This window comes from Enoplosus armatus, chromosome 7 (assembly GCF_043641665.1).
Source record: "Enoplosus armatus isolate fEnoArm2 chromosome 7, fEnoArm2.hap1, whole genome shotgun sequence".
NCBI lineage: Eukaryota > Metazoa > Chordata > Actinopteri > Centrarchiformes > Enoplosidae > Enoplosus > Enoplosus armatus.
This window is the reverse complement of record NC_092186.1, coordinates 12,767,978-12,791,060: the sequence shown is the minus strand read 5'-3', so window position 1 is coordinate 12,791,060 and position 23,083 is coordinate 12,767,978. Positions and strand designations below refer to the sequence as shown.

At 40.5% G+C, this 23,083-nt stretch overlaps 1 protein-coding gene across 1 annotated transcript; it reads right to left on the bottom strand.

Moving 5' to 3' along the window:
• Window positions 1-9,785: 9,785 nt before the first annotated feature.
• On the bottom strand, window positions 9,786-18,436 carry mier2 (mesoderm induction early response 1, family member 2). Its single transcript, XM_070908902.1, is given in 12 exon segments — window positions 9,786-9,884; window positions 9,886-10,283; window positions 11,539-11,681; window positions 12,770-12,900; window positions 13,066-13,160; window positions 14,626-14,707; window positions 15,059-15,210; window positions 15,474-15,543; window positions 16,123-16,202; window positions 17,161-17,272; window positions 17,382-17,495; window positions 18,374-18,436. Coding segments are annotated over 12 exon segments (1,503 nt in total). The 5' UTR covers window positions 18,401-18,436.
• Window positions 18,437-23,083: the final 4,647 nt, after the last annotated feature.

Below are 23,083 nucleotides of genomic sequence, written 5' to 3'. Positions count from 1 at the left end.
CTGGAGGCGTCCGGAGAATCCAGCATAAACTCTTTTCTCCACTCACACACACACACACACACACACACACACCACGCCGCTGCACTGGTCCCTCCTCCTGACTTCCTCGTCTGGCTCCTCTCTGGCTATCTGATCATCGCCAGGCTCGAAGTTTTTACGCACAGGCGTGCAAAGCGCTCAGCGGTTTGCTTGATTTTTCTCTCCCTGCCTTGCAAACCAACTTTTTTGTGCTGTCTTTTGAGCAGAGAGGACTCAAACACTGCAAGGATCAGACCAAGAGGAGGTGCCTGACAGCAGTAAACCAGACAAACTGCTCTGTCAGGTCAAAAATACGCCTGAGGAGTAAAGAAAAAGAAGGAAATAAAAAGCCAAAGCCAGAAACAAATGACTGTCATTACGCTTGACCTCATTATCTGAAGCAATCCGGACTTAATCAAGAACATAAGATCGTGTGATTTAAAAGCTCCACAACAAGGCTGTGGCTTTAATTGAGGACTCAGCTCTGAAATCCTCACATAGATGAGAGCCCTACATGATCTCATCCCATCATGCACTTCAGTTTCCCCATGAAAAGCCCCACAGGACAAACACTTGAACTGCTCAGCTTCCTTGAGCCTTTCCCAGGGTACAACTCTCCTCTCATATATGAGAGAGATTTATATTGAAGCTGACTAAAAAGCAAACAGGTCCTGAACATATTAGTCAACACCTTCATGTCAGTGGGAGGAGGAGTCACACTGGGCACACTTGGTGGGTGATTAAAAAACACTGTAGAGGACAAAACTTCCAGCCCAACTACAGCAGGGAGACTTTAACAAATCCTGCTGGGGCTGTAGCAGAATTAGCATGACTTAACACCAGCATGAGTCCGGACCATAGTTATTTTGCTCCAGGCAGTCAGGATGTTTCCCCACCAGCAGTCAGTGCCAGGCCACCACCACTTGCTGGCTGCATCCATCCATGTGTGTTGCGCTTCAGAGTAATTTGTGTGTATTAACAGTTAACTCTGTTTGCATGACAAACACCACATTTAACCCCGGGTCTATTAGTTCAGCACCCTTGAGTTAAGTAGGTAATCTTATGTGCATGAACATCCTGCAGCTGTATTTGACTTTCTGCACATTTGCAAACAGTAGAATTAAATACATTAAAACAAGGTTCTATTTAGCACTGTGCAGCTGCCAATTAAAACCTGATAGTATGCAAATGAAACAATGACATACAGAAGAATATCTGTATGAAAAAAGGGAGAAGCGTGGAGAAGTCAGTGCGACAGTACAAGGACTACATTTAAAACAGATTTCTCTGCCCCCTTCTGGTTGTTTCTAACAGTGACAGCTCATTTCAGCGGGCAATCTCTGGTGAAAAGACAGATTGACCTTCTCATCAACCATTTTTTTCACCGAGCATGGCCATGTGCTTTTCTTCAGCTATGCGTGCTCATACAAATGAAAACATCGAGCTTTAACAGTCTTCTTCATCATACAGTTCATTAGTTAGTTTAGACGTTGAAGTGTGAGCCACTCAGTTTTCCGTTGTGTGTTCAGAGTTGGAGATCCAGGCAGTCAGCCGGCTGAGTGCAGGATCAGGAACTCGAGGCCAGATATTCTACTTTATCCTGGAAACAAGAAACAGAGGCTGTAAAGGGCAGCCTTGACATTTTAAGTTTTGTTCAGTGGGCCATTATTTGCTTTGTGCCAAAAAAGTTTCTTTGATTTGTCTGAGTTATGCTAAAAAGAAGTTGTCAGTGTTCCTCGTTCAGCCAGTGATAGCTACCAATCACACTGTTAGCCCTGTGTGGTTTCATAGTCAAATGAAATGCAAGTAAAGACCATATCATGACAGACTATACACAATTACATTCTCAGTCTCACACTCAGTGGAGACAACTCTGCTAATTTACACAGAGAAAACAAAGTATCAATTTCCTGCTTACATTGCGCTTTTATTAAAAGAAATTGGAAATAAAAATAACTTTGTCATTTAGTTATTCTCTCTTGTAAGAAATGTATACTATCTATTTTAACTGACTGTAGACTAGTAAAGACATATTAACTTTATTCAGCTGCCCTCCCAGAAGTGTCGTACATGGCCACTTTGCATTTATTCTCCTCAAATAAATAGCTTGCGTAACGAGCAGCGTAGCTCCTAATCAGCTGGCCTGGCCTGGAGAACACGAGGCCAGAAGAGATAACAGGAAGGCTTTTCCTGCTGTGATGCACTCCACGTGCACTTCTTATTCTCTCATATCACTCTGAAAAACTCATAACTAAAAGTAAACAAAACTGAGCCGCTCTCATTGTCTCCTGTCCCTTTTCCATGGACCAACTGGGAACATCTAAAGGTAGCATACTACTGAACTATTAGACTGAGTAATGGTAAATAATCAATTATTTAATTTTATACTTTATAAATTAGACACCTAACTGCTGCATTAGAGCACTTTGGTGATCGCCAGTACTGGACAGTTCCTGCAGTTGAGTATGGACGTGGTGAAAGTAATATGCTGCACATGTTTGACAAAAACTTCCATAAGTCAATGAAAGTTACTCACACACAATATCACATATTGCTCAAAGAAAAAACATAGACCTTTTTGGTCACTGCTGATATACAAGGCATTCAATAAATACTTTTGAGCATTCTTTATGTCTTGTCAAGCAAATTAGTGTAATCTATCTATCTATCTATCTATCTATCTATCTATCTATCTATCTATCTATCTATCTATCTATCTATCTATCTATCTATCTATCTACAAACAAAGTGTCATTTCAGCAACCAAATTCTAAACTTATTCAAGAGATTTAAATCATCATAGGGCAGTTTCACTGCAGTTACAGTGAATACATTCATAGCCAACAGCAGTGGCAAACAGAAAAGTCCAAGAGTTGGAGCTGACCTTAAATATTAGTTGGAGATGTTTGGTCCACACAAACTAAAAGCTGCTTCACCATGTTTTCTTTGTTTAGAAAACTGTCCAAGAATGATAATTTCTTCCCCACGGCTGTGTAAACTTTGTGGCATCTGAAAGTCCACAAACTCATCCAGCAGAGACCTAAACTAGAATTAGAATATGTTGCCGCAGTGTGAGGAGACCTCCACAAAATACAGAAAGACATTTTGTTTTGTGTACAGCTGAGTGAGTTGCAACGTGATGCTCTTCTTGGAGATAATACAAATAGGAAAAAAAGGACATTGCTAAACATAACACAGTTTGTGGTTTTTGATTTTCCTTCAGCAGATGCCGTAGCTTCCTCTATCCCCCATGAGCATCATGGTTCTGTAAAAAAATTAATAGATCATAATAGCCCATTGATTTAATCTCACACTTCCTTTAGCAACTCAAGTAGCAGTTGAGATTAGTTTTTATGAGAGGGTTGAGTCAGATGGCAGCGGATAATGGTGTAATTTCCACAGATTTCCAGTTCTACAGCCAATTTGTGTTGAGATACAAGAACAAATGAGAGAATTGCTTTACTTAACCTTTTGACTCAGAGTCTCGTTAACACCTAATCTCAAACTAATTGGGTTTAAGAGCAGTTTTCTAGAGTTGAGTTGCAGGTTGTTGACATATATGGGACAGAAATTTTCTGTTCTGTTTTTGTTGCCGGCCCACTCTGTTAGTTGGAAGATTGGTCTTTGTTGGCTCTACAAACATGAAAGTTGTTCTCTTGTGTCAATGTACAACATTTTATTATCCCGTGAGCCAAAAGAAACCAAAGACAGAGAAAGAGAGGCGGATGTGAGAAACACGGCTCCAGGGCTAACAGCTCAGTTTATCATGGTTCTGTTAGACATGGTGTGGACCCAAAAGCTGAAACAACAGGCTGAACATGTCGTTAAAAGGGCTCTTGACACATAATCGAAGATTTTAAAGGCTTGACAATATCCCTGCATCAAAAAAGCATAGGGGTTGCATTGGTGTAGATGTGTTGCGACAGAGTGCCAGTGTCACCCTGGTGCAGGAGGAACTGGGTGGCCTGGACAAAGGAGACTGGCAGAAGGCTGTAGAGACTGCCAGAACCTCTCGGAAAGATAACCACACCTCATTGACACACTCGGGTTTAAGAAACAAGGGAGAAGGACTGAGTTTATTCTAGATCTGAGGAAGCAGGCTGATGACTAGCCTATAGGGGAACTCAGGGACACAGGAGGGGGTTAGCAGTCAAGGAAATCCTTGGAGTCAAAGGACAAGATCGTGAGGATGCAGACGCACTGGAAGGCACAGGCCAGGACCTGGAAAGCACCACATAACCACTAGTGCTTGAGTCTTGCCTCTTGTGTGTTTGTGTAGTCTGTCCTCTTGCCAGGTCTCCTGGAAGTTGCTTGACATCCTCCCAGATCCATTTTCATACATATTAACAATCTATCTATAATTTTGTCATCCTGATTGCCCAGACTGTAATTTCATGGCAAATTTGTGATTTGTGATATTGGGCTGTATAAATAAAATTGACTTATGTACATGTGTGTTGTTACCAGCATCTAAAGCTTTGATACAAAGAGTTGGTGAGCTGGCTGCAGCCTGTCAGGACTGCTCAGGAAGGGGAGGTGACTTAAAGACATTTAACTCCAAAATGCTGCAATGTAGCTGCTCAGTGGCTAACAGTGGAAGACTACACTGGGCAACATGTGAAAAGGTATAAGTGTATGAGTGTGATGTAGGTAAGTCCACGTAATATGGAGCACATAATCACCTATGCAGCTAGTATTTGCTGAATACACATTAGCTAACGGTCTCCTCCCCTGCTCACTGCACGTGCAATTATTCTAAAGACAGATGTTGACGATAACTGCTGCTAAGTGTGTTTACAATTTCATTCAGCGGCAATGGCTTGCTGAGTGCAAAAGCCATAAGAGTGTGAAGATGTTTTTCACTGTTGAATGTTGCTCAGGAATAATTAGACTGGACGTTTATCAAAAACATCTTACAAAGTTCACACAGTTTTCATCAACTGATGAGGTAAAAATAACTGACAGAAAGTAAGTCTTCTGCTTTGCCTCTATCCACTGCTGAAAGGCTTAAAAGCCTTAAAATGCACTGAAAGGTTCTTATATGGATGTACTGTACAGAGCCATGACAATAAAAGGCATCTGAAGAGCTGTAAATCGCTGGAAAATGAGGGCATCATCAATGAGCCATGATATACTGTCAATGAAATGTTTTCACTTTGTTTTTTTCAAAATACACCCAGTGAATCGAGTGGGACAACTCTGGACATTGCCATTATTACCAAATATGAAAACATACAAAAATATAAATTCAGAACAGGAATTAAAACGGTTTTGCTGCTTTCTGTTGAAAGCATATGAGAAAGAAAACTGAAATACCAAACTAGGTAAACTAGTGGCTCTAAGGAAGTAACACTAGGGCACATTTCTTGACTGCTTTTTGTCTCATTCCCAGTATGTGGGATATTGTTGCTATACAATAATATGTAATAATGTTTAATAATAAGAATCTTGTAATGAGTTGAAATATAATGGTGAATGAGAATGGAAAACTCAAGGACACACTGAGCACACAGTGTACAGGATGAAGACTTGAGGAATGTTAGTTAGCACATCATTGACTCAGTGAGCCAATTGTTTTTGTTGTAACAAGCATGATACACATTATAATAGTGTCTGAATCAAGGGAGCATCAGTGAGCGTTGAAGCAGACAGGGTGAGCACTCTCATGGAGGGAGAGGATGATGTAGATACCAGCAAACACCTGACATGAGAGGAAACACTGATGTCTCAGAAAGCAGAACGTAACCAAGGGGTGGATACATGCTACGAGGCCCACAACAGGTGGAGCACAGTCTGTAGTATAAGAAAAGGCCCAGACAAATTCTTCAATAAATCTAGAATATACCAGACTCAAAGATCTAGTGTTTTTTATGGACAGTGTGGCAGAGGACCTGAACCCATCTGGCCCTGGTGAGGGTTTCCTTAAGGGTTAATATACTCAGCATACCAGAATCAGGGACACTAAGTACTGCTTTCCTGAATGTTTTCAGTTAAAGGATTGACAATATAAATGAGCACAGTCGCAATTCATTTCAATGCGCTGCAGCTAGCTAAATCTACGGGCTGGGCTGTCTGACACATCTGTAAAGCAGCGGTGTGAAAAGAAGGTGTAATTTTCTGTTAAATTTCTGAGCTGCAATCAGTTCTGCAAATGTCCAAGAAAAACGCCTACTATCCTCGGGAACATCTGTTTTTGTCTAAATAAAAAAAGAGATAAGAGAGCGCTGAGTCTCGTGTGCAGGTACTTCTCCATATCATTGCACGGATGTTTCCACTAGCTGTCACACTGAGGTGTTTGTGGATGTGCAAAACGTTTTATAAAAACACAAAGCACATCTTACATCTTACACATTAGACACTAAAGTATGGACAGTGTTAGCAGGAGAGTTCTTCCCTGATGTCCAGCAGCATGTCTTAGCTTTATCATAGGCGACACAGCAGAACTGACTGGGGCTTGGGAGTAACTCTGCAGGGGACAGAGGAGAGACAAAAAAAACATTTCAGTGAAGGCTATAAATGTACCTGACACAGGATATGATGTGTTGTCCCAGGCCATAAATACAAGAGGAAAAATAAAATCATAATTGTTTCATTTTAACAATAACAATAATATGAAACAATAATCACTGTATGATGATTATCTTTTTGTGACCCCTTAATGTACAATACCAAACACCCAAGTTACCGTGCAGGTAAAATGACACCCACCTTCAGCCTAAAGTTCAAAACTTGAGTAAACTCACGAGTATGAAATTCTCACCTTGAAAAAGGCTACTGCTGTAAAAAGTTTCCTTCTCTACCGGGACAGCTGTCAGCTGTAATGGGTAACAAACACACTCGTTTCACCGAGAGGCTGAAAACTCTGCCTCTGTCAGAGGTTCAGCAGAGTGATAGCGCCACCTTCTGGATTTTGGTGAATATTTTAATGCTGCAGCAATGGTTTTGTCTATGGAGTCCCAGTTGTGGTATAAGTCAGTAGGAGTCAGGTATGTAAGATAAAATAAATCTCTGAATGCGTCATTCAAAATAATAGTTGAATAATTTACCGTTTTAGCGTTGCTTTTATCTGTTATTTCAAGTTGTTTTAAGTGTAAATAGTTTATTATAATTAGAGTAAAAAACAGAAGACGTTATTTATCCATTTCACATGTTAAACAAACATTTCCAATTTTCCTCTCAACATTATCAACTTTCTTTACTTCTTAATGAGATCTGTGTATGTGCAGGGTGAGTATTGGTCTTGGATGAGTGTGAACAATAATCAAAGGAGTGTGTCAATGGTGCAAGTCCTACATTAAGTCCTACATTACATTAATGGTGTCTTCAGGTGCGACCGTGTTTGCTGTCCTCATAAGGACTGACATTTCTGACTTTGACAACATCAATGCAAATAAAAATCTTGTTTTTGACAGATTGGTATTACAACGAGTGAAGCTGGGAGGCTCCTCCAACCACATCTACTGGGACAGATCAATGTACACATGAGAAACTAAGGCAGAGACATCTGGATCTCACTTCCTTCCAGTTTAACCTCCAACCTTTAAATTAATTGACAACATTTTCCCAATTTCTACTTTCTACAAAGATTACAATATGTGATTATTCACAATAGTTTCCCTGCTGATATGACACCGCTAATCTCACACACAAGTGCAGGTACATCAGCTTTCAAAAAGAATTAATACAAAATCAATGCATTTCAATATTTCACCCATTTTCATTTTAATTGTTTCTTTTTTTTTTTACAAAATATAATAATTATAAACAAACATAACAGAAGCAGTACAATATATAAATTGCTAAAAATAAAAGTAAAAATAAAGATTTAACAAAAGGCAGTGATTCAATGCATTTTCCTGCCTCCATGGTCTTGTCCTGAACCCCCCCATGTAAACAATCAAAACAAAACAAACATTGATCTGAAACTGGCTTGGCTTTTAACAGGGATTACAGGGAGTGCTCCCACATTTACAGACAAGGAATAAATAGAAGGACAGCTGGAAGGAAGAACGTGGGGCTGAATGCTTTCCTTCCCTGTAACTTCTCCTTTACCTCTTCAGAGACAGTGTGAAGGAAATATGCTGACAAGTAGAAGAAAATACCACATATGTATGAAGGAATACACAGATCAATACATTATGAAATGACTAAAAATGTATGAAATTGTTCCTAATAACAGGCATCTTGAAGCTCACTGTAATCATACAAAAGGTTACAATGAACACATGATGATGATTCTCATTCTTTAGCAGACTTCATTAACCAATTCTTTTGATACGTGAAACTGTAGGTGTAAGCTACAAAATAAGAAATTAGAAATGTTAATGCAAATACATATATGACATTCTTCAGTATATTTCATTATGTCTGGCAGAGGACAGTGAAGGAAACATTTCAGAGGAAAAAAAGAGAGATCTGTGTAATCCACGACGCAGTTTGGATCCGTCACACTGACACTAAAAACATCACTATTGTACCTTTGTTCACACATGTTCACTGACTGGACGTCACTTGGATGTAAGAAGACAAACAGAAGGTGCCAAAACTGTTAAATTTCATGTTAGGATGATCTTCGGACCTGTCATTAATGTCTGTCATTACATATGTTTTTATACCAATAAGCTGCATCTTAATCCAATAAACTTCTAATAAGACGATACTTTTCTATCTGTATGTATGACACCTGTCCAGAGTGACTCTCACTGATTGATGGTCTTGGAGATCATTTAAGCTGAAGAACCTGAGAAACTGTGTTTGCATTCAGTGACTTATCTATTGTATGTCCTTATTTACATTTACATATTTTATTTTATGCCTTTTCTGCATACACATAGGCTTTTAATGGTACTAAATATTCAACATGATAGAGACTGCGATGAGAAATGATGACAAAGCACTGCACCTTTATAAATCTCTGTGGGAAGAAAGCATCCACAAAAGCAAAACTAAAAATAAAACCTGCAAAAACATTTTGCTCCTTTTTCTCCGACCATATTCAAATCTCAACCTTTAGTTTCAGCTCTTCATATTTAAAACAAAATTCTTCGGCCAAAGGTTTTCTGACAGGTGGAGTGGAGGAGGCCGGAAGTGCAAACAAGACAGACGAGTTGAACTGAAAAGGGAGAGCCAATTACAGACTTAATAGAGGAAGTTTAAATTAAGTATTCTGTATTGTTTGAGGGGACAGATTTTACTCTGTAGTCAGACTTCAAGAAACCATGTGACTGTGTTGCTCTCCAGAGACAGATCTCAAATGGCTGCAGTGGCAAAACTGTTGAGGAATATGCAGAATATACGTAAAGACACACGAGATTGGCTCTTGCTGGAAGAAGTTGGGAAAAATCTGACCTGCAGTCAAATGTTTCCATCCTGATAAATAAAAAATAAAAAAACAAGAGAAACAGTGGTTAACATTGTCAATCATTCATCTGTTTTAGGAAAAATGGTCTGCTAGCCACTTGCTTCTGCTTTGTTTGCGTGGTCACTGCAGCTCTCATCACCTGCACTGTGCTTTAATTATAGCCAATCAATAGCAGTGCCCTGGTGCAGGTTGTGTTAATAAACTGTTCATAGTAATCACATAATCAACACCTGAAAGTGGTGATTAACACTCGTCATTCTACAATGGACAGAGAGTTCAAGTGTCTCAGTTTAAAAAGAGGGTTCAGACAGAGGACACAACACAGTTAGTAGGTCCAGATAGGTAAATGCACTTGTTGTCCTGGTTTCTTCAAGCCCGGCGTAAATACCCAAACCGATCAAAGATGTTAACACCGGGCAAACCATGAAGAGTACCACTCAGTTCTGAGTTCTTCACTGTGTGAGAGAGCGGGGATGCTGGACGGGAGACGGGTGCAGCAGGCTGCCAAACGCCTGGAAGTGAGATGGGAGGACAGCAGATGAGGGAGGTGAGGGAGATGGAGACAGGCTAAATTCCACCTGCAGCCCATGGGAGGAGCCAGTCCCACTGCCTGCTGTGGCACAGTCAGGGCCCTCAGAGACGAAAGGTCCACCATGCATGTGCAGCTGGTAGAAGCAGGAGCCTGGGAGGTGATGGTTGTCATGGCAGGACGGAGAGCTCCCGCTGGCCCACTGGGAGCTCTTGGGGGAGGACTGGGACTGGAGCTGAACTGGAGCTGAGGGACAACTGCCTGAGCCAGGATCCCGCAGGTCGTCCATGGGTGGGAGAGAGAAGGGACAGCCAAACAGCTGCTGAGGACATCCGTCACCACACAAGTCTGACAGCCCCATGACCAGCTCATCATCTGGACAGATGTAGAGGATGAGAGATCAACAAAAAGTCTGTAACTGTAGTCATGTAATCTATTACTGCTTTATGTGTACCAATAATGTTCACATACCGCATGTGTTATGTATGTTTCAATTAAATTAGCTTCATCCAAGTTGTGTACACACAGTATATATGTAAAGTACTGAAATGCAGATTCAATGGAAATGTTGCACTATCTTGGTAAATACCAGTGATTTTACAGTCAAATGTTTGCTACACCTTTTGAATTTAATTACATTTCTTTATTTAAACACATCCAAAAGGTCAATAAGGCAAAGGCTTAATTCATTCTGAAATGACTCAATATATCTCATATTATCTGTAAGATAAATTGTGGCTTTGTGGCTGTATACAATAGCCCTGTACCTTTTGGCTCTAATTACAGTTTTATTATGTACCACAGGCAAGTTAATGAGATTTGTTCCCAATCACCACATCATAAATATTATCTGTTCTTGCCTTCTTTACCTGCAGGCCCAGCCTGCTTTCTGTGGCCTGTCTGGACTGAGTTCATGGCTTTAAGAGAAAGCGGGGAGTTCGTCTGCGCCGGGGACGGCCCTCCTCCTCTGGATCACCATATCAACAGGTGTTGCATGCACACACAAACAGATACAGACATGCATACGTGCACGCACAAACACAACAACACAAGACACACAAGAAGCAAGAAAATAGTGGGGAAAACAGAGGAGGGAGGTGAGACGTGAAAATGATTCACAAGATAATGCATATGTGATGTCAAAATAAAAAGGCAAACCATGTAGTCAAAATAATTCAACATTCAAAAGACAAAAATAAAATCCTTATAACTGCATGTAAAACATGATGGATAGCAGAAAATGTGGTGACTTGGAAAATGTGTCTGACATGGTATGTAAATGGTTCATATACAGAAAGATGGGTGAAGATACAAAGCTCTTTCTGATTTCACCATTACTAAACTAAATCCTGAAGTCACACAATGTGTGAGATTGTGCTCTATTCTCCAAACGGTACATCTAAGTGCTCTATGACTAGCTTCCACTTCAAATGAAACTCTGGTTAAATGATTAAAAGAGTGGAAGCTTTTACTGTACATGTGCTTATTTTTCAAGCAGTTCTGTCTTTCTGTAAACATGAGACACTGGGAATAATATTTCAGGGCATTATGGCTGTAACTCTTGCTTCACTATTAATTTCACATTATTTTGGTCATCTATAAGAGAGCAAAACAGTTTCCAGAGTTTTACCTTGTTTGTCCAGGTCCAGGTTCGACTGTGGAGGTAACGGGGACTCCAGCTGCTCAGTGCCCATGGAGCTGTGAGACAACAAGCCTGAAGAATTGTTGCTTCCCTCCAGCTCCCCAACATCCCCGTCCTGGTCTCCATCTTCCCTGCAACACACAACACAACCGCTGTTAGCGTAGTACAGTGTGCACAGTGTGACCAGTGAAAAGCTGGAGCGGGTGGCAGAACTTCAAGTTATCAGGACACAATATCAGACTAAACACACAAAGAGCACAAGAATGACACACCCCTGTGAAGTTATATGTGTATATTATTAGGCTCAGAATTCCAAAGAAACAAACATTACTAGTCCTCCCTCTGCACCTAATTTCTCCATATCATTTTGTTGTTTTCCTATAGAGCTGTATTTATTGAGCTAAATCCATCTGAGATTTCTGCTGCTCTCCCGATACCATGGAGGGGAATGGAAACTTGTTTTGGTGTTCAAAGAATTGAAAAATGAAATTTAAAAAGATCTACGTAACACAGTGGTCCTGTTACTCTGGATAATCTACAGAACACACTGTTAACTGTATTCATAGGGGCTATTTCTTCAGTCAACAGTAGTTCCACACGTTATTTTGTAATTTGGATAAACCAACCCCTTGAGGGTATAAGTATGAATTCCAGTTAAAAGGCATTACTTCAACAGTAAAAACATGTGTTTATGGTAATGCACTGGACAAAATAAAACAAACCAGATGAGGAGAAGTAGCTATGACTGAGTTACAACTAATGGGAATTAATAAATAAAACAGATTTTTTTAAAAAGGTGAAAACATACAGGAAATCCTCACTGCAGGAGCAGTAAGACTACAAGTATATTCTGAACACATCTTTAATAAGTTTTAGATGACTCACAACCTTTCTGTGGTTTTATATTCTCTGCCAGGACTTCAGCATACTAAATAGCAAAAACTACTTTGGGCTCTTCTATGAAATCAATAAGTGCCGGTTGCACAAGATACAGTGATAAGTCTGAAATACTGCACATCTCTTCACATCCATCAGTAGTCCCACTGCAGGGCTTTTAACGTGGGGCATGGCATGACATGGGGTGGCACATTGCAAGACACAGCCTGTTTGCAGATTTGCGCGCCTGCTCATAAATCATGTATGTTTTTGGCTCATAGAAATATTGATCGTAAACATTTAGACTATGAATCTTGTCATTAGTGTTCCAGCTAAAACTCACATGCTCCCTGATTGCAGGTTGTACTTCCTGCGGCTGAGCCTGGTGGCCTGCTGGGTAAAATACTCGTGGCGCTCAGACTTCTTCCACATGTAGTAATACTCCACACACTCGCCAACCGAGCGTGTTCGTACCTGAGGAGGAGGAAAACATTGTTTTTGTTTTAAGCGACAGAAAGATGTCCCATCAAATATTTAAATAGTTAGATAGAGCAGGTAGATCATCAGTCAAGTTTGGACAACAAACTTCAGCAAAGAACCAACTGAACATTTTCAACATTTTGCCTCCTGAGCGCTCACCTTATTAGCCTGAATGAGGTGGAAGTTTTTCCCGTAAACTCGATAGCCGTGCTCAAAGTTCCTACACTCCTCCTCGCTCCAGGCACACAGCTCTTCTAAAGAAAGGGAAAGCACTGGGAGTTTTAATCAGTTTTAATTCACAGTCAATATGCTTTTCATTTTAAATTGTTTTTTTTAAATGAATGGATTACAAACACTGCTTTGTGCTGTAGATTATCACAAAGCAGGGCTTTGAGATCGCCACTCAATGTCTGGTTTTGGCCTGTATTCTGTCTTGATCACACCAGCTTCAGAAAAAGTGGGATGGGATATGGCAAAAGAAAGGAGTATGGCTGGCCTAACAGTGGGTAGTTTTTTCCACTTTAATCTAAACTACAGCGTCGGTCTTGAGCTTAAACTGGAGCCTCACTGCTGAATAAGAGGTCACATCAGTGAACTGTTCCTCCTCTGCAGTGCTGGAGTCAGCAGCTGGCGTTGCATTGACAGGGTATCAGAGTCAGTCATGTTTTGCAGTATCCTCCAGCAGAAATGTTTTTGTAGGGCTCAAATAAGAGTTTTCACACACTGGATCATTGTTTATTGAACACAATGATTGACTACAGGCTCGCAAATGATTCTACATTCCCTTCCTTTAATGCCCCCACATTTCTAGTTTCCTTAAGAAGGACAGGATTTTAACTACAAGCTGTGGACAATGAGTGTTGGTGTCCTCCCATTTAGTTCATCGGGTTCCTGAAACATGAGGAAGTTGTCATCTTTACATTTTTGGGCAAGACGATTCCCTTTTTTCCCCCAAGAAGAACTCGGGACTCAGCTAGTTGGATGCAAGTGACTCTCATTATAATCATACAGTGCATCCACTGACTGCACTTTGGGATAAATGCACTTGATGAGCACTAGTTTCCTAGCTGTTGCCTAAGCCCTGTCTGTGCTGATCCCCACAAAGTCCTCCAATTTCAGATCAGCCTCTTACAAAGAAGTGACAGAAATAAAAACCTACTGTAATCTGACAATCTGGAATAAAAAGACAGCCTTTGTTCCCGTCCTTTTCAGAGCGAAATGTCTCTGATCTTCTGTCAATGAACTGCTCCTTTTTGCATAAAATGCATAATATATGATATTGTGTTGATTGACAGCGGGATGGCTTTCAGTTTGATGACTGTTGATTTATCAGTCATGACATGAAACCGTATCAATAGTGGCAGGGAGGAAACAACAGTTTTGTAGTTTGTTTCTGAAGGAATGTGTTCAACTTCAACCTGTCTGAAGCTAATATTTTCAGACACAATGCGCTATTGTCTCTCTTCATCCCAGAGAAGACACACTCATCACTGAGTTGAGGTTTATCCTGCTCAAGGAGTCAAGCAGGGATAAGTTTGTTCAGCTGTGAGACATGAAATACACTGAAACTAAAACATTGGCGAATGAAATTCAATTACATAAAACTATTGTATTATTAGAGAAATATTATCAGTCATTATCACTGTCATGGTTTTGAGTGGATTATTAGTGAAATAGCAGGTTGGAAAAAGTACTGTGAGACGACAGGAAGGTTCTTACCACTGAACACTTTCACATTGAAGCGTAATCGTCTCACTGCCTCTTCTGCATTGAAGCTGCATTTCACTAGTTCATACAGTGCCTGAGGATCAAGAGAAAATGAGGAGGATCAAGAGAAAATGAGGAGGATGAACCAAAAGACTGAGACAGTTATGAAGAGAAACTTGAGACAATTTGGATACAGATTGTGATAAAAGCGATACAACTGAATATTATCAAGGCCAGTGTTTAGTCAGCAGGTACAGAACTTAAGATCCTAGCAGACCTCTTTCCATTCATAACCACCAGTTTCTTTCAACATATTCAAACAGTACGTTGTCTTCACTGCTCAACACATAATATTAAGCAGAATCTTTGACTGTGTCTTCCCGGCTAATGTAGCTCCAGTCAGTAGTTAACCGAGTTTCTGGGATGCAATATAAAGTTACTGTACCTGTTCGTTGTCTCGGACAGTGTCCCCTTGTGTTCGTGTGCATGCTGCCCCCTCCTGGCCACGTGGTCTCTGTGCATACAGCAAGAACTCTTCCACTTCCTGCACCGGCAGAACACCTGGCCTCCACAGCAACTGGTCCTCACTGCAGTAAGCTAGAGAAGAAAGAAAGGTAGAGAGAAACAGTAGAAGGGGTAGAGGGAGGAGGAAGAGAAAACTGATTAAGAGACAGAAAAAGAGACTGTGAAGGTAGACAGAGGTGTGTTTATCTTTTTTTTTATTTATTTTTTTTATCTCCAATGGGAGTCCCGGGAAGTCAGATTTTTCTATTCCTACACAACGGGGCTTTAATCACAAATGACTTGGTGCTTGGAAGATTTCATACAAAGTTCATGCAACATGGGAAACAGTTTCTTACTTCTCTCCTGGTAGTTATATGGACAGAGTGGAGGGATTTTTGCCTGGTACATAGAGCCAACCATGATCTCCTGAGAAGGAAACCAAAGACACAGTCATAGCTCTGAAATATGTCACATATGCTGATAAAGGGTGAAGTTTTGTTGAAGTCTGTTCTGTGAGGTGGGGTTGAAAATACAAGGACCAGGCCTCAGGTCCAGGATACTAAGCTACTACTGGTTTTGGAACTGTGCTGCATCTTTTGACGGCCAATCAAAACCAATACATTAATGGTTTGCATGTGACTTTGATGGTTCTGTTGAAATCCAGTCCTGTCCTGGGGGTTAGTTTGAGTTTGGATTAAGTTGGTCCAGCAGACAGGTCCCAGGAATTTCATATTGTACAACCATAGAGTACATGACTTATGCCCAATGCCAAAGGTCAGTACCAATGCAGGGAGAAGTCTGGCGTAGGGAGGATCTTTTGTTATTTCCCAATTGTCTTGTGAAAGGTGCTCAGTGCGATTTTCTCTCCCATAAAGAAATGCAAACTGCAACATAGTGAACCTCATGCTTAATGTCTCTTACTTAAACTGAGTCAAAGTCAAATTGCGTCTGTTTCAAAAAGGTCCAGCAATCATGAGATATGTGTTGTTGCCCTCAGCGGCCTACCTTGTGCTCTTCATTGGGGGGAATAGATGCATTGTCGGAGTCCTCATCTGATGAGCTGACTAATGTGTCTTTGTCTCCACCTGAGAGACGAAACATCAGAGAGGAGGATCAAAGGAATGCGTACTGCATATCAAAAGATTCTGTCAAAACTCTTGACATGTCATGGCCTTCTGCTGACAAATCACAAGAACGTTTTTCAAGAAACATTTCTAAAAACATTTTTTTTATTACTAACCATTATTCAACAGGCTAATCCTATTCAGAAAAAAAACGTTTCTCAACTAAAACCCACCAAAGACAGCAGCAGGTAGCACAGAAAGTTACATGAGACAGGGTGTACATAATGAAAATAAGAATGCAACATATCTAACTCAGTATAAAATACAATTCCGGATAAAGCAGCCAACAGAAAATAATCAGAGGAACAGGCTCTTCCTCTCTTTTACCTGTTCAGTAACTCCCGGATACATAAAGGATATAAACACAGTATATCTGCCATATATTCAGTTTTCATGGAATTTTGTGGACTCAGCACCAATACTGTCACCAAGTTCAAATACAATCACGACCGTAGAAAGGCTGTTTGAATATACTGAAACTCCTGCAGTTCAGAAATGTTTGACTAACCCTTCGACATCATTCAATTATATGGAGAGAGACACATATAGCAGTACATGCTGTCACACTGGAAGGTCCCATAAAAAAATTACACAGAACTAAACAAATCAAAGCTTTCATGAAACTCCCTGACATTATAAACCCTGGCATGTCATGTTATTGAAATGTACCGCCTAGCTGCAAGTAACAGGGTGCAGTCTCAGCAAAGCACGGATCTAAAATTGAACTATGAGACCAGGAATGTCGTTTCTTTCAGTACAACTATACACAGTTTCATCAGAAAAAGACCCTGAGTGTGCATACGGGTCTAAGGCTGCTCCATCTGAATTGAATTATGAAGCCAACATTGTCTAACTTTTCTTTGGTGATCATTTAAATGTCATATAGTCATGTGTAAATGTACGTCTTTGTGTGCGTTACCTTGGAGGCGGCGGAGCAGATCTGAGGTGTTTGAGGTGACTGAGGGGGTGAGATCATCAGCTGACGATTCGTCTTCTTCCTCCCCAGGAAAGAGATCCTCAGTTATCTGATCCTGTAGAGTATCCATAAAGAACAATAGAGTGGCACAGTATAGCAAAGGACACAATAAAACAGAACACACTCATAATATTTCATAAAGGGTTCTTGGCATTGCATCTCACCTTGTCCAGTGTCATGTCCGGCAGGCTGGCAGCCATGTGACAGTTCTCCTTCTCTGGATCTGACACCGTGTAGCCGTACAGAGCCAGCAGCTCCTCCAAAGGAAGCTCACTGGCCTACGAACAGAGAGTTACAGGAAGAGACAGCGACAGGTGGAGGGAGATGAGTGGGTTACTTCCGTCAGTTCAATGATCTCAAGAACACTCTTGCCATTTTTTCCTCCTCTGCTAAAATACCTCCACACTGTAGCTCAACAGATCAAGAAAGGACAAATGCTATAAGATCAGGTCAGTCAAATTTGAGGAGTTGAAGCAGGTGTGCTAATCAACAGCTGTGTATTTTATATAATTTCCTGAGCTCGGTTATTTTTTTTATTTTAACAGTCTTGAATGTGATACTTAGAAAAGTTAGCCAAGGCAAAAAGGACGCTTTATTTCTTTGCTTTGCTATTTTGTGAAGTGGGCACAAGTAGGTGTTTAAAGCAAGGTGCTTCCGATACCAAAAATCTTGTCCCTTGCCAACAGATTCTGCATTCATATGTAGATATCTGTTTATCAACAGGTCTCACTATGGGCTCCGGTACAGAGCTTTCTAAGTGTTACGGACTAGATGGTCTGTCAGGTGGTTTTGGAATATACGCTGTAAATGTTTTTTGGTCTGCAATTTCCAGAAAAAAGTTGCATGAAAACTGTTTACCATTTATATCTATTCAGAGTGCTTTATCTGTATCCAAATACTGTTCCTGCTTTCAGTTATATAAGGTGAAGAATGATTTTGGTCCTCTGATTGACTTCTTAAAAACTGTGTTGTTTACATCATATTTTTGCAGATGCAGAAATGTCCAATAGTAAGAATAAGAATACTGTGACAATGGGTATGTAAGTGATGCAGCTATTAAGTTCCCATAATCAAAGAAAAGTATTTTGTTGAGGACATTGTGGCTTCATACAGCAATTAATCTAACATACACAGACACGGCTGAACTTGACCGTACAGTGTGGGACTGCGCTGCCATCTTCATGGGGCGAAAGTCTTCCTCCAGCTCCTCAAAGGCCCGTTAAGACTCCTGCTTCTCCGGCCGAGAGCCTTCATCACTGCACCTCATCCACTCTTCACTAGGCCACGAGACCTCCACACTTTTCACACACCTACAGACACACACACACACACACACACACACACACACACAAACACACAGTATTACTAGTGCAAACATTCAAAGTCATGTAAAGCAGCATGGGGATGCATTACAACATGGCAGCACATTCCTCTGTGCATCTGTGGCGCATGTGCACACATGTACACACAAACAACATGAGGGATCAGATAGTGGCTGATCCTGGCTCATCCCATTACAGATCAGCTGACTCCTGACTCTTGAACCATCCTTTTTAACTTATGAGACCTACTGCAGGGACAAAAGGACCATTCAAAAGGGTCATACTCTGCAATCAAACTCAATTGTAACTTTAACATAATCTTACTTTATAGACTTAGATCAGATAAACGACCAGACAACTCTCTACAGCATGTTTGGTTTTACTTTGATATAATGCAATATACCTCTTAAAAAGATAATTTAAGAGTTAAGAAGTTTTTCGTATGAAGGGACAGCACGTTCCTTGCACATATGTCTTTGGTAAGACATATGTGCAAGTTAGGGCCAGTTAAGAGTTTACTATAGAAGTGAAAAAACTTCTGGTAGTAGGCTACAGGACGGGCTATAGCGGGGTGTAAACAATCCCATCCCAGTTCACACAGACTGCCAACACTCATTGAATTACATTAGACCTCTAACGACACCTTTCCTGAGAAAATAAGTTGTTAAAGTCCAGCGAAAACGTAAATATCCATGTGGCGTGCCTCTCCCAACCCATCGGGCGCTGTCTGCCTGACCAGGGGCGCTTTCCTGTGACTTGGTGCTGAACGTCTCTTCCTCTCTCCGGCTCACTACGAGTGGCACAAGAAGGAAATAACTAGTTCACAATATTTCCGAAAGAGACGGCCGGAGTTTACCGCCGCCGACTCATGACATCTCTCCCCAACTTTTTTCCACTCAATCCACTTTGTCGCCGCCGCTCACCTGAAATAGTTCAGCACCGCCGTGTTAAACCCCGCCGGGCTCCCTATTGTTTCTGCGGCTTTACTATCAAGGCAGAGGGAATGGCTCTTTAACGCCAAGAACGCGGAGAGAGGCGATACGCTGGAGAGGTTCTCCATTTCTCGCCCCCCCCCCCCCCGCTTCCCAGTTAAAATGCCGCCGTAGCTCTCTTTCACCCGGCGTTCACCGGCCGGCGAAACCGTCGACAGCCATGTGTACCGTGCGGAGTGACACAAGTCTTAGATTCGGTCCGGTTTCTCTACCATTTGGGTCATTACATTCCTCGTTTTCGCTCACTTACCTCCGCCATTCCGTTTCTGCGCAAGCTGACTATTGCCCGGATGTTGTCGGTCTGCTCTTCTGTACAGCTCCGTTTATTGCCGCAACGATTCAGCAACAGCGACTGTGCTACAGTTAGGTGCTGACTTACATCGACTATTTCCAACTAATTTAGCTATTTCTGTCTCCCTTGACAGCTGGCATTTGAGAATTTCCCTGTAGTTGCTTTTATAAGGTCCCGCCCACTTTCGGTATCAATTCATAAATTCAGCTCTTAGTTGAAAATATTTAAAACTTAACTAATTTTTTTTTAAAACTATTTAAAAATACATCTAAACACCTTGAAACTAAGACTCATGTTTAATGTATGCTTGTGGTAATTTCCTATTTTATAAGCTTTAAACATTGTCCTCTGCTGGTTTAAACAACAGGTTGGCACTGAATTTAATGTTGAGGTTTCATTTAACCTTCATGTCTCCACCAGCAGCATGCCCATGGTCGCATATTGGTGACTATAGGCTCGTGCTGAGTATGTGAATGAGGGAGGGGACAGGACATGGTCAAAGCAGATAAAGACTGACTGTCCTCAGCCAATGACTGCCCCCAGCTCTCAAGAGATAGCAGAGGCAGAGTTAATGTATATGTTGACACACGTGACATTATTCTGCCACGACAAACAAAACATCATATGATGATGATTCAGTTCATATGTCTCATGTATGGTATGTAGGGTACAACGAGGTCCTTCAAGTGACAAATAAACAAAGCTTTAAACAGATTTCCTGTTGAATACCTGAAGTCTTTCACTGATATAGATTATACTTTTTGTTAGGGGTGACCTACTTTCGTTTTATTTAACTAAACTATAAATGCTATAAATATTATGGGTCTTCATTTCTGGAGTTTCCTCTTGCCAAAGTTAATTGAAATAAGGAAAGATGTAGAGAAGCCAAGAAAAGGCATCACACTGGTTTCATTAGTTGGTGTTTACATCTGGATTTTATTTTAGAGATACAGTGGTTTTGGTCCCTGTCACAGCTACAGGCCCGAGCAATCCCCGTTTACACATAGACACAAGTGAAAAGTGTTGAAATATTCATGTAGATGTACTTTTACTTCAACTTGATGTTATTGAATTTAAAGTGTCTGGACACTAAAGAAGTTCTAATGCATAAAATAAATGTGCACTTAACAAAATAGCATCATTTTCAAAACACCCATTTCTCATTAAGAGGATGTTTGCTTATTGTTCTGTCTATGTATATTCTTGTGTTTAATGTATTCAGATAATTTATAATTAATAATGAACAAGGGAAAGAACACACTTCAGAAATCTAAAATGTGCTCTAGTAAAGCAAACTAGACCAGTTGAAACTCTCATGCTTTCCGACTTCCAGCTGTCAACATCACCTCCGTCATTATGTGTCAAAAGGTATTGCAGAGAAAAGAACTGAGTTTGTGTTCAACAAAAGGCTGAACCACACAGTGAAAACAGAACAACGCACATTTGTTCGTAGGGATTGTGTGACTGCACGCTCTGGGTTTTCTAGTTGTGTCAGGTTTGGTTTACTTTTAGCATATAGACATTTTGTATGTCTATATACGGCTTAGTTTAGTTTTTTGGGTCAATTTAGAGGTGAGCTGCTCTGAATTGCTTTCATTCTTCAATGCAATGTGTGTTTAAAGAACCATAGCTGGTTAGTTGGTTTTTCCATTTAGTATTGAACACTTTAGGATAAACAGGATATACCGTACAGAACAATAGACGTAAACCTACTGGAAATCAATTCAGAGCCACACAATTGTCACAGCGTGTAGCTGACAGGATAACAAAAAGTTGCTGACCTGTATACATACAGTGTAGTGTTGACATGGCGAGACAAACATGGACTTTTTAAATAACAAAAACTGTCAGTCGTGTAGCTGGAGATTCACCACATATAGATACATCCACATGCACCACATATCTGCTTCTTTTATTATCTAATATTTTGTCTTTTCACATGTCTGCTGCTTTAGACAACTGTTTATTTTATTATTTCAGTTCACATCAAAGTGAACACGTGGGAGGTTTAGGATCAGGACAGTATATAAAGTGTTCATCAACAGGCAGCTCCTCCCTCTCTGAGAGACCTCTCCTCTCTTTAATTACCCCCAGTGAAAGGCTTTTACTAAGGTTATACAAGCAAGGACACTTTGTTGCGTCTTCTGTTTCTTAAGGGTCTTTAACTGTGTGTGTGTGTGTGTGTGTGTGTGTGTGTGTGAGTGTGTGTGTTTTGTGTGAATAAGAAAAGCTGTTCACAAAAAGAGAAATTGAATGTTTTCGTAAGGCTTTGTTGGTGACATATATTATGTGATTTGAGTTTCTGAAGAGGAGAAAGAAGGCAAATGTGTAACACTTTAGATTACAGGCCATAAAAGTAGTGTACTTTTGTTTTACACGGGACACCAGTACACCCGCAATTAGAAAAATGGACTGTACAAGGGAAGAAGATAAGAGTCTTGAAAATAAGGGCTAACAATTCTCCATTTACAAGAAAGGTAAAAATAAATGACACAAAATGTTTTATTAGTATTATTATCCTTAGGTATCTATTAAACTATCAAAGGATATACAGTGCTTAACAAATTTGTTAGACCACCTGTCATAAAAATGAGAAAACACAAATATTTTAGAAATCTGTCAAAAACTTGTTTCAAACTAAAAATTGTATTGTTATTTATTAGGCAAATAACAAACTTGAACAACTAAATAGTCCTTATTCACATATATTAACCAAAAATCTTAAAATTTTGTATGACCTCCTTTGGCCCTGATAACAGCTTGCATTCTTGCTGGCATTGTTTTTATGTACTTTTCGACAGTCTCTTTTGTTATTGAGTTCCAAATAGTTTCTAGCTGTTCCCAGAGACTTGCTTTATATGAAACTCTTGTGCTATCTATTTTTGAATTCAATAAATCCCTGTTCAATAGGATTCAAGTCTGGACTTTGACTTGGCCAGTCCATCAGTTCCAGTACTCCAGATTCCTTTTTCTTGGTCAAGTGGTCTCTGCACAGCTTTGCAGTATGCTTGGGGTCATTGTCTTCTTGGTATATGAACCCACGACCAATCAGGTTCAATCCAGAAGGGATTCCATGATGCACCAAGGTGTTGTGGTAGACCTTCTTGTTCATGATACCATCGATTTTAACTAATTTGCCCATGCCGTTTCCACAAATGGAACCCCATACCATAATGGAATCTCCCCCGTGTTTCACTGTGGGCGCAATGCATCTAGCATCAAAACGTTCTCCAGCTTTTCTGTGGACATAAACACGACGA